Source organism: Cebus imitator, unplaced genomic scaffold, assembly GCF_001604975.1.
Source record: "Cebus imitator isolate Cc_AM_T3 unplaced genomic scaffold, Cebus_imitator-1.0 Scaffold214, whole genome shotgun sequence".
NCBI classification, from domain to species: domain Eukaryota; kingdom Metazoa; phylum Chordata; class Mammalia; order Primates; family Cebidae; genus Cebus; species Cebus imitator.
Window position 1 is genome coordinate 1,148,775 of NW_016107529.1, and position 14,868 is coordinate 1,163,642.

Sequence of the window (14,868 nt, forward strand, 5' to 3'; positions counted from 1 at the left end):
GACTACACTGTGTTCTCACTGCAAGTCAAATGTTTGGCAGATGCTGCAAGTGTCCTCAGCACCTCTGGTCACAGCCTGGGCTGAGCAGGGCTACTAGTGTGGAAGCTGAGCTGAGCCGGAGTCCTACATTTATGACATGTAACATGTGGGTAAAAGTAAAACTTTCATTGTGTCATTGTGAGCATTCAATAATACAATTCATGTAAAGTCCTTCTCTATGTCTGACATATAGTAAACACTCAAGAAGTGCTGGGTATTATTTATTAGGCAGTTACTAAATGAATGAATGAATCCCTCTCTGCCTTCAGTCCAGAGAGGAACAGTTCCCTTCTCAGCACCCTTCTGCCTTCAAGAGAAGGAAGACTGGGAAGCTGGGAGCTGGCAATAGGAGGTTCTTTCCCAGGTGCCTCTGATTTTGAACTCTAATCTTAAAACTCCTTTTAGAACCAGAATTCTGGCAGATTTGCATGGCCCAGACACCTTCACAGGACTGGGATGCTCAAGATCTTAATTCTGGGCCATCTCCTTCCCTAGGTCACTTCATCTACTCCACCTACCACACTCTCCAGAGGCTCCATTAACCAGAGCCTGTTTGCCACAAGGCACAAAGTGGTACTGCCCCAGTAAGTAGGGAGAAGCACAGCCCAGGGCCTGCCCCAAGCCTCTATGGAAAGTGCACCTGCCCCCCTTCACCCTCTCTCTTCTCAGGGCCTTCACTCTTTGGGGCACACCCTAGCACTGCTTGTTCCTAGTAGGGCTCCCTAAATCCAGGGGCTGGGCTCCATGCCCCCATGGCACGGTACCACTTTTATTGCAGAGGATGTGTTCTTCCCTCTGAGTCCCTGACTTCCTGCAACACGCAAAAGATGCATAAAATGCACTTTTTGAAAAACCAAGGCATGCAGATGACAGCTGCACAAACTAGTTCCTCACTGATGTTGCTATGGTTAAAGGCATGCCAGAATGGAGGCTATGGCAAGTCACTTCACTGCTCTGAGCCTGTTTCTCCATCTATAGAATGAGGAAAGGTAGACCGACTGCACTGGGAAATGATCTGAAATGAGACAAGGACTATGCAGACACAGCTAGGAAGATTATGATTCTCATGTGAGATGCTCAGCTGAGCCCTTGGTGCCCACCTCTGGGAATATATCAAAGTTCCTGGCTGTCCACCTGGTTCCCCTTAAAAGTGCTTCCACCTGACCCCCAAATCAGAGAAAAGTTTCATTAAGACTCTCCTCATAGTCTCCTCAGAAGTCCTATACAAATGTTACTGATGTGTAAGGCAGGTAACATTTCCAGGGGTCTGGAGTTCCCATCCCAGAAGGGCAGGCTCCATTCTGATCCTGTAGGATGTCTCCTTTTTCTAATTCCTGGATCTCAGATTACCAGGCTCCCAGATGGGGTTTACCTGTCCTCAGAAACCTTTATGACAGCCCAGACTGGCGTCCTCCTCTGGGTAACCATAGCTCCTGAAGCTCTTCTAGCACTGCCCTGAAATTGGTGGCCCCAACCACCCCAGCTTGGAAGTTCTGGGTCAAAGGTAGAGAGAGGCTGAGGATCTGGTGTTTAACTAAAGACCTCAACAATGAATGGATAGGTCAAAGCTTACTTGCTCTCCATAAGGCAAAGGTACTTAAATAGTACCTAAATTAAATGCTGGTTTGCCAGAAATGCATGGTAGGAAAAATATTTGCTTTGGACATAGGCTCAATCATGGGTCATGGAGATGTCGTATAGTAGTTATGAGATTTTGGACAAATGACTGAACTGCTCTAAGCCTCGGTGTATCAATGTATGAAACAGGTATGGTATGATCCACCTCACAGGGTAGTTTTGGAGTTTATTCATTCATGTAACACTTACTGTCTGTGCTCTGTGTCAGGTCCTGTAAAGACGGACCTGTCAGGATCCAAAGAGGGACACTTCTGTATAAATAGTCACAATAATGTGATAACTGCTCTGCTAGGGGCAAGGAAAGGGACTAGAAGAGGCCTTTAACTTGTCCTGGGGGGTTGGGAGCCTTCCTGGAGAAGTAGTGAGGTATAATACTAGCCTGAACTCTGGAGCCAAATTGCCTGTGCTTGAATCCTGACTCTTGGTTTACCAGCTTTGTGAATGTGAGCAAAGTACCTGCTGTGTCTCAGTTTGCTCACAAATAATGTGAGGATAATAGCTCCTACTTTTTAAGGTTGTTGTGAGGAGCAAATGAGTTAACACAAATACATCTCATAGTGACTGGCATACAGTAAACACGATATAAGTGTTACTATATTGTCAATAGGTACTTATCAAGCACTTGTGCAGGGCCAGACCTGTGATGAGGATAAGACAAGTCAGATTGACCCTATTCTTATGGAGTTTAGGCCTTAGGCAAAATTGGAGCTGAGTCCCAAAGTATAAATTGCCTCTTATCTAAGGAGAGTTTGAGAGAAGAGCAGTGAATTGAGGAAGGAACCCAGGGACTGCTGATGTTTAATAGGCAGGCAGAAAACCCTACGTAAGAGAGAGAGAAGAATCTTTCACCGAGGTGAGAAGAAAATGAGGGCAGGACAGTATCCTAGAAAGCAGGGGGTAGGGGGTGGGAGTGTGTGAGGATTTTTATTATACTCTACTCTCTGTGGGTTAGAAGTTCAACACTGAAGCAGCTCAGGGATGGGGACCTCATCAATGGGGGAAAAGAGTAAGCATGAGCTTTGGGCACAGATCCAGAGTAGAAGCCCAACTCCTCTCCCTACCACCTGTGTCTCTGAGACAAGTTACACAATCTCTCTGAATGTTTTCTTTGCTGTAAAATAAGGATAATAATAGCATCAACCTCGCAGAGTAATTGTGAGGATGGTTTGGGAGGACAGAGTGTATAAAGGCCCTAGCATTGTGCTGCACTTACCTAGGTACTCAAAACCAATTCCTTTACTCTTTCTTTCCTCAGCAGCTCCGGTTGCTTTTGTTCCAGCTGCAATTAACTAACGCCTTCAGTAACCACTGGTGTGGTTGTGACTGTTACGTGCCAGACCTGGGCTGACTCTGGAAATAAACAGATGATTAAGATCTAGTCTCTGCCCTTTCAATGTTCCCACGAGTTGGATGCTAGAGATGGAAGTGACCATCTAATTAGTATATGGATGCCATTATTTATTTGTATAAATTCAGTTAATAAACCCAAACTTACTGTGTGCTTATTATGTACTAGCCATTTTATCAGGCTTCAAGAATACGAAGTGACTCAGGCCCTTTGCAGGGCTCCCAGTCTGGGGGTTGGGGAGAAAGAGCATGTAAGCTGAGAGTTATAGTTCAGAGTGATCCAGTGCTATGAAAAGGGCAGCAACAAGTCTGAAGACTCACAGCACTACTATGGCTAACCCGAGGAGTGTGGGGAGGGTGCGACAACGGTCAAGAAACCATCTTGAGGATGTGAAGTCTAAACAGAAAGTGAAGGATGGACCGGTGGTAGGCATCTATTAGGGCAGAGGATATGGTGTGCAGGGCCAGAGATGACAGAGAACTGGCACTTTGAGGAAACTGCAGGTAGCTCAGGATGTGTGTTGAGGGCATGGATGGAGATGCAGATGGAGAAGCAGGTAGGGGGCAGATGACAGAATTTTAAATCCAAGCCAAGAGTTTGGATTTTATTTGGAGGGCAACTGCAAGCCTTTGAGAGGATCAAAGCAGGATGTGACGTGGTGAAGCAGGTGTTTTAGAAAGCTCTTTTTGGCAGCTGTGTGGAGACAGGTCTATCACAGAAGGGACTAGAAAGAGGGAGATCAATTAGGGCATACTTTTATAACCCAAGTGAAAGACAATGAAGGTCTAAAGGGAAGAAATGGCAGTAGGATGAATGATGAAGGAGCAAAGAATGGATTTTGAAGATGTCAAATAAGTAGAATATATAGGATCCCTCTTAAATCACTGCATGCACTTAAAAGGTGTTGCTTAAATTCTGGCTCCTGACAGATTTCTATATAACAGTAGCACTAAGAACTGTTTGAAGAATGAGTATTTTGGAGAGCTGAGTTTACTATAAAAATATGACTTTACCCCTGTTAGCATCCACCAATACTTAAAAAATGTTATTATTGCCATTATTAATTGCAACGCCTTTGGCTGGGCATAATAATGCCCCATAATCACTCCCATAATCCCAAAACTTCAGTAGGCTGAGGCAGGAGGGCTGCTTGAGCCTAGAAGTTCAAGACCAGCCTGGGCAACATAGCAAGACCTTGTCTCTACAGAAAAAAATAAAAAATAAAAAATGAAATGCCTTGGTCATATATGCTATTTTCCTTGAAGACACCGCATTGTCGTAAACACAGCAGGGGTTTCTGAGTCAAAGGTCTTGGTCCAAAACTCTGCTCTGTTCTTTGTTAGCTGTTGAACTCAAGCATATAATTTCACTACTTTGAGCCTGCTCCCTCTTCAAAATAGGGCCAAGACCACCATCTCACAGAGTTATCATGAGGTTACATGAGGAAAGACGTTTGTAATGCTCCGGGCACAGTACTGGGCACATCCTAAATGCTCAGCAAGTTGGTCCCCCTCCTGTCTTTGTCACCTCATGTTCTAGGTTTACCCTTAGACACCTGTAACACAGTGACATTGTGAAAGGCTCTCTGACCCTTCTCTGATGGGTCCTAGAGCAGTGTGTCTGGACTTCCTGTCTACTTTTCACATTTTCTGTGTCCTCTCCCATAAACTGACACTTCTCACTGCTGCCATCACCCACTCTCCTTTCCTGTGATAATCCAATATGAGTTTACAGAACAGACAATAGCTTCCTAACTGCTCTACATTAACTAACTTAATCTTCATAAAACCTTATCAATCAGGTACTGTTATTTTCATTTTTTTAGTTAAAAAGCTGAGGCACAGGAATGTGAATATGATGTGACTTCTTAAGGACATGTAGCTAGTAAGTGGATGAGTGGCTCAGACTCAGGCAATATGGTTCCAGAGGCTGTTCTCAACCACACATCACACCACCTCTGAAAACTGAGAACCGCAACTAAGAGACAGTGTACAAAGCAAGAGTTTATAGACTGAAGACTGGAGATTGTGTCTCTTATTTTCTTTCGGATCAAACTTTCAAAATGCAGCAGTGAGCTGTATGGCCAGTTGGGGTTAAGTGTCACCTTCCAAAAGAGACTATTTGAAACAAGAAAAAACTACTAAATGCAGAGAGAGATTCAAGGCAAGAAAGTCTAGTGATTGTATTCATCCTCTGGAGGTTTCTTTTAGATAAAAATATGGCTTGATAAAAGGAAGAATGGACAGATTTATCTTCCCAAATAGAATGATGTAAATAGCAAGATGTAAATGGCGATTCTCAAAATTTTTTGGTCAATAGGTCTCACTGAGAATCTGATGAATACAGATTCCCTTTCTAGGAAAATATATGTTTAACTTCTTTTGTATTTTTAGAGATGGGGTCTTGCTGTGATGCCTAGGCCAGAGGAGCAGTCACACTATCATGGCTCACTGAAGCCTCGAACTCCTGGGCTCAAGTGATCCTTCTGCCTCAGCCTCCAGAGTAGCTGGGACTACAGGCAAGTACCAGGATGCCTGGCTAATTAAAAAAAGTTTTATTTTTTTAGAGACAGGATATTGGTATGTTGTTGGGGCTGGTCTTGAACTTCTGGCCTGAAGCAATCCTCCTGTCCTGGCCTCCCAAAATGACGTTTAGCTTTTTATGTACAACTGTAGAGGATTTCAGGATCTGTTCTTGAACATAAAATTTAGAGAATCTTGGCTGAGCCCAGAGACTCACACCTGTAATCCTAGCACTTTGGGAGGCCGAGGCAGGTGGATTACCTGAGATCAGGAGTTCAAGAACAGCCTGGCCAACATGTGAAACCCTGTCTCTACTAAAAATACAAAGATCAGCCAGGCATGGTGGCATACACCTGTAATTCCAGCTACTCGGGAGTCTGAGGCAGGAGAATTGCATGAGCCTGGGAGATGGAGGTTGCAGTGAGCTGAGATTGTGCCATTGCACTCCAACCTGGCCAACAGAGCAAGACTCTGTCTCAAAAAAAAAAAAAAAAAAGTTAGAGATTCTTTATAGACAAGCAGTGGCAGTGGAAAATTAAAGCTAGCACTTTAAGTCCTGCCTCTTCTACTTACAAGCTGTGTGATTTTAGGCAAGCCACCATCCTCTAAGGCCCTTGTGCAAAAATGGAATAATCATCTCTGCCCTGCTTCCCTCACAGCAATAAACTATTATGATGAGTGTGAAAGGTGTGGTCAATTACAAAGTGCTATCAGAATGTTGTCAGGACACTTAGGTTTAGAGAGGTTACTTACCTTAAGGTCACACAGCTACCAAGTGGCAGAAGAGAGGCTCAACTTGGAAGACACTGAAGTCTCTGGAATGTGTGTGTATGTGGCTGTGGTTACATGTATGTGAAGATCTCTCTTCCTCTAAGGATTTTAAAAAGGATCAAAAGAGAAAATGCATGTGAAAGAGTTACACAGGCTATCATGTGCAATGCCTGTATGAGTTACTCCTGGACTGAACTAAAGATTCCATGTCCCATCCACTTGTGGGGACCCAGGACTGGATGGCTGAGGGACTGAGAAGGATGGGTGGAAACGTGTCAATCTGTGATGCTGCTGTGGAGAGAATTAAGACCCTCTCCCACATCTGAATGAAAATTCCATACTTTGGGGGAAATTTGCCAGAGCTCTCCAACCTCTTAAAAACCCATTCCATTAACCAGCACACTTAGATGTTAGTATGTGACTAATATGTTTCTAATGTCAGCCACCAGTAAAATCTATAAAAGACTAAATCTTACTCTCTTATGTTAAAAAAGATAGATTCCATAAAAGATGCTCTCATTCAACTTTGATTCTGGATGCTTACAATCCAGAGATGAACGCCTGTGTGTGTTATAAAACTAGCAGTGCCAGAGAATGGCAACATCCCAAACCAGAAGCCTCCAAAAAAACCCCAGCACCTTCTTAAAGGCAATGGGAAACTGGCAATGCTTCCTTAAACTTTCAAACTAATGCTCCAAACGCACATCCAGCAGTCCAAGAACACAAGCGAGTAAACTGGAATGTGGGATGACAAAGAGTCCTGGAGCTTCACTGTAAACAGCGGGGCGAAAGAATGCCGAGCAAATAGCAAATACTCAGTTTGACTCACTTACTGAGTCTGGAGGCTGGGATGTAAAGCCCAAAGAAGCCTAATGGTAGGAGGAAGAACTGCAGAGGACACTGCTATTTCTGTGGTGATAGCAAGTCATTTTAATGTTCTGCTTGTATTAAAAGGTATAAAATTGCTTTGGCCTTCTGTCTGAAGCTTAGTAGACCATCATGTCTTGAGTGAACACTGACAATTAGCTGAGGCCTTTCCCAGTTATGAGGCCTAGAGCATAGAAAATCATGGGGCTGAGCAGGCCAGACTGAGAAAAACTTTCCAAGGCAGGCTGAACAAGGGTGTGTCAACTTCACACACATTCAAGTAGCATTTAATAACTTTTATCAAATTGGCTTTAAAGTCTATATTGTTGTAATACAGAAGTGAGGGTGAGTGGGAGAGAACAATATAATGAAGTCAAGCCCAAGTCAGATGGAACAGGTTAAACATGAAGGTGAATTCAGAGTACTTTCCCTCAAACCCCACCCACACCCCTGCTGCTGTTCCTGAGTATGACCTGAATTCAGGACTGCAGTTTCTTCACAGCAGCTACAGAACAAGGTCTACCTAGAAAAAAAAAAAAAAAAAAAGAGGTCGTGCCCTAGAGCATCTGTAGCACTGGAAATGGCTTTCCTGTGGAGCCATTAGATTAGGAAGATAGGCGTAGAGCTGGAGAGAAGTGTTCAGTTTGAACTTCCCTGAACACTCCCCTTGAAGGAAGACCCACAGTGGGTCTCCTTTCCTTTCAGCCTTCCTATAAAGACCCCTGGGGCCACAGAAGGCCCACATCTAGGCAGATGTAGCACTACTCTGTGCTAGACAGTATTCTGGAGAGGTCCCTGGTTGGAGCATCAGAGAAGACACAAGATACAATTTTCTTGGCCAACATCTGCTTCTGGGCAGAAAGAAAATGAGCAGGCATATCTCCAGCTCTGATTAGAATCTTCTGAGAACCCCTTAGCTGAGGCTAGGGGAACAAATCTGGCCCTTGAACTCTTTTTCAGACAAGTGCAAAATGTCAAAATCAGGATCCTAACCCTTAGGATAAAAACCACAGGTGACACAAAAGCAGATATGGAGAAATATTTCAAGATTAAAAATAAATCATTGGCTGTGAAGGTATAAACAGTGTTCCCATGAACTAAACCCCAAATCCCAAAACTGTAGATTAAGAAAAATCCACACTTACTAAATCAAATCAAAAATTATATGCAGGTTTCAGGCAACACATGTCTTTGAGTTGAGACCCCAAGTTTGCTCTCTTCAACATATGAAGTCTGATTTTTCAGCCATAGAATGAGATCCCTTTCACTTGAGTCCAATATCAAATACTAAAACATTAAAATAATAAAACAGTAGAGCAAGTTCCTTATTACAGGAGAGTCCATGGGGCTGCTGATCAGATTTTGTTGATAGACAAGGTGCTTCAACACCAAGTGACAAGTTCCAAATGTGTGAGGGCGTAGAGGGAGAGAAAGCAAGAGAGAATTGTGTTCAGTTTATGCTGATGGACTAGCAGCTTAGGAGCTGGTATCTGTGAGGTTCTAACTGCCCAAATGCAAACCTAACAGTAGCCTCCTGCCACTGGGCCAGATACTGAAGTTTTGGTGCTGGTCCTCTCTGCACATGATCCCAACGTTCACATCGCGAACAGTTTCACTACGCTGCAATGGAACAGCAAATACCTCCCAGGTGGAACCTGGACACCCAAGGCAGCAGCAGTAATAAATATCTTGCATATGTGTCAAATTCAGTCCTCAAACAAAACCTTACATCTTAGTAAAGCCATCAGAAAGTACTAACAAAAATGGTATACTTTTTTTCCTACAACAGTGTTTAATCTCCATGCTGAGAATGTCCCATTTGACTTTTTTCCCTCTGCCCCTTAAAATTAGGTGACAAAGTAGAAATTCAGTCATGAAAATAAAAAGACATATATCAAATATACAGCATTCTGGTGTCACAGAACAGACAGAACTGTTCTAGACACTGTGGGGAAAAGATGGGCACTGAAGAAGTAAAAGTTCTATTTAGTGATCACTCACACTTGAACAATGCATTCGTCATTGAAGGAGGGTGAAGTGCAGGGGCAGGGGAGAGTGGCAGAGTTGTAATTCTCTGTAATGAGGGCTGGGAATATATACTCATGGATGGGAAATCTTAAGTAGCTATGTTTATTATTACTTTTTCCAGCAATTTTGCAAGAGGCAGAAGTGTGACACTGAACTGAGTGAGACGAGCGTGTGGGTGGGTTGGCGAGGAGCCCTTCTCCTGACACGGGCTGCCGGCTTGTCAAGGGACGGCTGGTTCCACTGCTGGGCCATGTTTACTCTTTTGCTTCAAGGAAAAGCGTTTCTTGAGGGAACAGCTTTACCTCCAATAATGACTTATTTGGGTCCAGTTGAGTTACCTAAAATGAAGAACATATATTCAAAAGACTGAAACAAGCACCATTTTCTCTACATGGCATTCATTTTATCTACGCACATTGATTCTGAAACTATGCACTGGCATGAAGGGTCTTGCAGAATCTTATTGGATCTTCAAAATAACCTGCAAGGCAGGTGTTGTTATTCTCATTTAATCAGTGAGGAAACCAGGGCTCAGGAAGATCAAATCTTGTAGTTTAGTTTGGTGAAGGTACCTTGCCTCCTGCACAGCTCAGCCTGGCCAGCAGAACAGGGGACCTTAGGAAAGGTGCTGGTTAATGACTGACTGGTATTCCTAGAGACCTCTGCTTGGTTAACCCCTAATAGAGGGAATGGACTTTTCTGCTTGGTACAGCTACAGCTAAGCCTTTGGGGCTGACCTTCCTGTTAAAACTACATTATAAACCGTAGAATGGCCATTCCACCATGCCCAACAATGAATATCTCCCCTGGTTAGGGGAGGCAAATCATATCCTTGTTAGTGGTATATTTAGTTTGAAAAAAAAAAAAAAAGAGTCAATGTCATAATACAACTTTATATTTTAAGAATTAAAAAAATCACAATTTTGTAATATGAACTATTGTTAAGTCAAGCTAGACAAAATCTTGGCTCAATGGGATACATTAATCATATAGGGATCCTAAATTAGGTTTACGTCCTTTTAGACAAGGGGCAGGGATGGGACATGCAGATTTTCTGAATCAGTGAGTGAGAGAAGAAACAAAACTTTCCTGTTTATCAAAAGAGGTCAGGAATGTTTAAAAGTTGAGCAATACCGGTTTAGTGGAAAGGACGTAGGCTTTGGAATTAGAAAGACTAGTTTAAATTACAGCTGCATTGGCTATCAGCTTTGTGGCTTTGGAGTTAGTATCACTCTTACAGGACTGATGTGAGAATTAAATGAGAAAAAATATATACTTAACAAAGTGTCTTGCCCAGAACAGGTGTTCCATAATGGCTGCTGTGTGTGAGAACAACTGTAAAGATGGTGGACACACGGATAAATGAGCAGCTCCAAGTCTGTGTGATGGGAGGACAAGCAATCTCTAGTCAGGCCTGAAGCTGCTGCTCTGCTGCTCTGGGCCTGACCGCAGCACCGGAGGCAGGCAATCTTATCTTCTACTTAACTCAAGATGCTCCTAATAAGATGGTTTTGGTGTCTTCTTCCATGGAGAGGTGGGGGATACCGGGAAGGGGAGGCCCTGGAGGCCAAGGCCAAGTATCAAAGGCATGCTGGCAAGGGGAAGGGGGGTGAAAACTATCTTCAGCTGTATCTAGATGAAAACCTGAGCGTATGACTCAGGAGGGTCATTAAAAAGACACATCTACCCCTGGAATCCTTTCTGCTTATAAGGAACTCAGAGCAAAGCACACTATATTTGTATCTCTTGGGTTGTGGGCAGATGGACAGGCAAGGAGTGGGAAGGGCCTAGCCTGCTGTCTATCTTCCAATGCACTGAGGGGCAAGCTGCTGGCAAATGTTTACCCACTTCCCCAATTAACGTACAATACTGCACTGGCTTCTGTCAACAAACAGCTACACTGCCTCTGTGTCCCACTCGTTGGCATTTTCTGCCCAGCTGCTTCTGATATTGTTCTTAATTAACATGCCAGAGCTCTTCCAGCATCTCCTACTTTGTTATTTGTGGCTTGTAAATCTAATGTTTGCTGGGAGAAACGATCGTTGTAATAGTGTGCTAGGAAGCAAAAGAGGCAGGAAGGCTGAAGTATTAGGACTGAGTTGCACCGTGCTGGGCTTGTCATATGCAAGGTTAGAGATTCATAAACCACATCTAGTTTTCATATGAGAAAGTTGTGTCCAAGAAAATTTAAGTGACTTTCCTCAGTCACTTTGAGTGGGAGAGCTGGAATTTGAGAAGGAAGAAACAAATTTCTTGAACGCCTACTATATCAGACACAACATATCCACACAACAACCATGCAAGACAGCAGATATGATTAAATTAAAGCTTAAAGTGGTTACCACTTGTTTATAGCCATATCTGTGTATACAGCACAGTGGCTAAAAAGAGTGAAGTAAACCCAAAGTCAAATCCTAGTTTTGTCACTACCTACCAATGTGACCTTGAAGAAATTATATAACCTGAGAGCCAGTTTCCTCACCTGTAAAATGGGAATCATAGTTTCTCCTTTATAAGCTGTTGTAATAGTTAGATGGAATAATGTTGGTGCAGCCTCTGGTACAGCGTCTAAGCCAGTATGCTTAGTAGGTTGTAGCCATAACTGACTGGGTAGGGACCCTGATCTTTCTAACTTCAAGGCTGCAGCTCTTTCACCAAAACCTCCTGGAACCCTGATCTATACCAGGATACCAGGCTATCTTTCTTCCCCAACGCCTAGCAAGAGTGCCCCCCTTTTTCTGATCAGGTAATGCCTCCATCTCTGGAGACCCGTCTACAGCTTCGGTGTAGCTGTGTCACCATTGGACTGCTTCGAAGCAAACATGGCTGTGCTGACTGCTCCCTCTGGTGCCCTAAAAATAAAATCAAGCATTTTTTTTCTTTGAAGGTCATTTTAGGTAAGAGTTTCAAAGTGAGCAAGGACAATCTCTATTTCCATTCTTATTTGCCTGGCTTGGACAAACCCATTAAAGGAAACCATGGGGAATATAGGACATCATGTTTCTCCTCAGCAAGATGGTGGCCACACTGTGAAACCATCCTGCAGAGCTCTGCGTCCTGTTCAAGAAGGACATGGAGCATGCCAGGAGGGACCTCCTGCTTAGGGCGGAGCCTAAAAACTATGTTTTCCGAGATACAGCTAAAGAATGGGCGATATCTCCCTGGAGAGAGAGCATTGAGAAGAGGCGGTGGTGCTGCTGCTATATGGGTAGAGAGGGGACTGTGCTAGCCCTCTTTGAATATCCAAAGGGCTGATAAGCAGAAGACAGTGCAGATGTGTTCTGTGCAGATCTGGTGAGCAGAGCTAGGGGTGATGAAATAAAATCATAGGGAAGCAGAACCCAGTTAGTCAGAAACAACTTTTTACAGACAGACGGCAGCTGCTGATGTGGCTACTACTGCTTCTCTACTTTTATCTTTCTACCTCCTCTCTCTGTTCTGTATTTTCTTGTTCTTCAGTCATCATCATAGCAGCAACTATCATTTATCGAGTACCTACTGTGTAGCTGGGAACCATGCTAGGTACTTATATACTTTTAATGTAGTACCTTAGCTAGTCCTCACAACAGGTCAGTGAAATAGGTATAATTATTTCCATTTTACACCTGAAGATACCGTAGGTTATCTTGCCCAAGGCTGCAGATGGAATAAGGTTTCATACTCAGGTCTGAATCTAAAGCTGATGACATGATTGATTCTGACTAACATGTCAATAGGCTGTCTTGCAGAAATGGAGGGGTAGGGAAGGTGGAGTGAGTGAACTCTCTGCTGTTCCCAGAAGCACTCAAATAGGGGCTTACTTGCAGATGATTATTATAATAGCTAATGCTTATTGGGCATTTACTTTGTGCCAGGTATATGCCAAGCACTTTACTTTTATAAAATATAAAAGGTAGGTTATCTGAGGTAGGGAAAATTATTTTTATTTTACTTTATTTCAGTGGTTTTTGGGAGCAGGTGGTTTTTGGTTACATGGGTAAGTTCTTCACTGATAATTTCTAAGACTTTGGTGTACCTGTCACCCGGGGACTGTATATTGTACCCAATGTATAGTGTTTTATTCCTTACTACCACCCCACAACCTTCCCCCTGAATCCCCAAAATCCATTATATCATTTTTATGCCTTTGTTTTGAGGTAGGGACGATTATTTTCCCATTAAGCCAAAATGCCAGTGGAGAAATTGAGCCCTGGGGGAGATTAAGTAACTTGTCCAAGGTCTCAGCGCTATTAAGGGCAGAGCCAGACTGTGAATCAAGGCAGTCCAGATTTGGAACCCACTATATTATATTGTCAGAGGTATTGCTCAGAGTAGGATCCACACAGAGAAAGAAGTTGGATGAGATGATTCTGAAGTTGTTCCTAACCAAGCTTCTGGGATATAAAATCTTCACTTTAAGAATGGCAATAAGTCAAGAGTCAGGAAAGAAGTCCTGAAATGTTTATAAAATACGAATACAAAAACCCAATCTGAGCTTGTGTTGTGCCATTTACTTGGGACTTTACTGAATTATTGACTCTCTAAATCAACAAAGAAGCCCACCCTTTGGGACTCCTTGGGGGAGGAGGGTCATTCTCAGATAAGAGGTATCACCTGACTTCGTCTATAGTTAGAAAAGGAAAGTCAACCATCTTGACATTTTCTTCACTGTACTTGGAAAACCTAAATGGATATATTTTCTCATTAGCTTAATAATTTAGCAATCTGGCTTTGTGAAACATGTTTATATAACAAAAATGGTACAGGTATTCTTTGCTAAACAGAGCTATTCCTTTCTAGATCAATTTTCTTAGCAGATTGAAATTTCATATACTGTTTCTATTACTTCCCTGGGCTTCGGCTCCTTTTCTAAAAAGCCTAACATTGCTGTTGAGAAAAATGTGAATCCATGTGACAGATTCTCATCCTAGGCCACACTGTGAATCCTGGAATGTTAGGGAGGGAATGCTCCTTAAATGCCAAATTGCCCAACCCCTTCATTTCATAGAAGGGCAATCTGAGGCTTAGAGAGGTCAAGTGACTTAGCCGAGGTCACACGGTTGAATAGGAGCAGATGCAGCACTCTACCCCTAGAGTTTCTGACTTCTGTTTTGGGGCTCTTACTAGTCACATCACTCTGCCTCTCGCTTTTTAGTACCTGAGCATAAATATAATACTACAGGATGAGTATCAATAATATAAAAATCCAAAATGTTTCAAAATCCAAAACTTTTTGAGTGCTGACATCATGCTCAAAACAAATGCTCTTTGGAACATTTCAGATTTTGGATGTTCTGATTTGGGATGCTCAACCAGTAGGTAAATATTCCAAACTCTGAAAAAATCCAAAATCCAAAACATTTCTGGTCCCATGCACTTCAGATAAGGGATACTCAACCTGTACTACTAGGCTGGAAGTTACCTGAGGGCAGGAGCTGAGTAATACTAAAAAGATAGCAGCAGCAATACTTGTATAGCACTTCACAGTTTGTAAGATATTTACAGAAACAACTCACAATCGTGTGAGGAAGTTAGATCTTTTACATTTAATTTTGATGAGGTAATGCTTTTATTTTGAAATTGAATAAAATAAAGGATCTGGAATTAGTATGTTACCTTTAGAAAAAAATGCTAGGTTGGATTTTTTTTTCTTCTTTTTTTTAATGTTCCTAATGC

The 14,868-nt window shown here is 42.7% G+C and overlaps 1 protein-coding gene across 2 annotated transcripts in view; it reads right to left on the minus strand.

Annotated features, from left to right (window-relative positions):
- Positions 1–9,292: 9,292 nt before the first annotated feature.
- FAF1 (Fas associated factor 1) overlaps positions 9,293–14,868 on the minus strand; it is a 527,993-nt gene continuing 522,417 nt past the window's right edge. For both annotated transcript variants that reach the window (XM_017548715.2, XM_017548716.2), the window contains exon 19: positions 9,293–9,551. In XM_017548715.2, the coding sequence (XP_017404204.1) occupies positions 9,468–9,551 (84 nt within the window). In that variant the 3' untranslated portion in view covers positions 9,293–9,467. The remainder of the gene's footprint in view (positions 9,552–14,868) is intronic.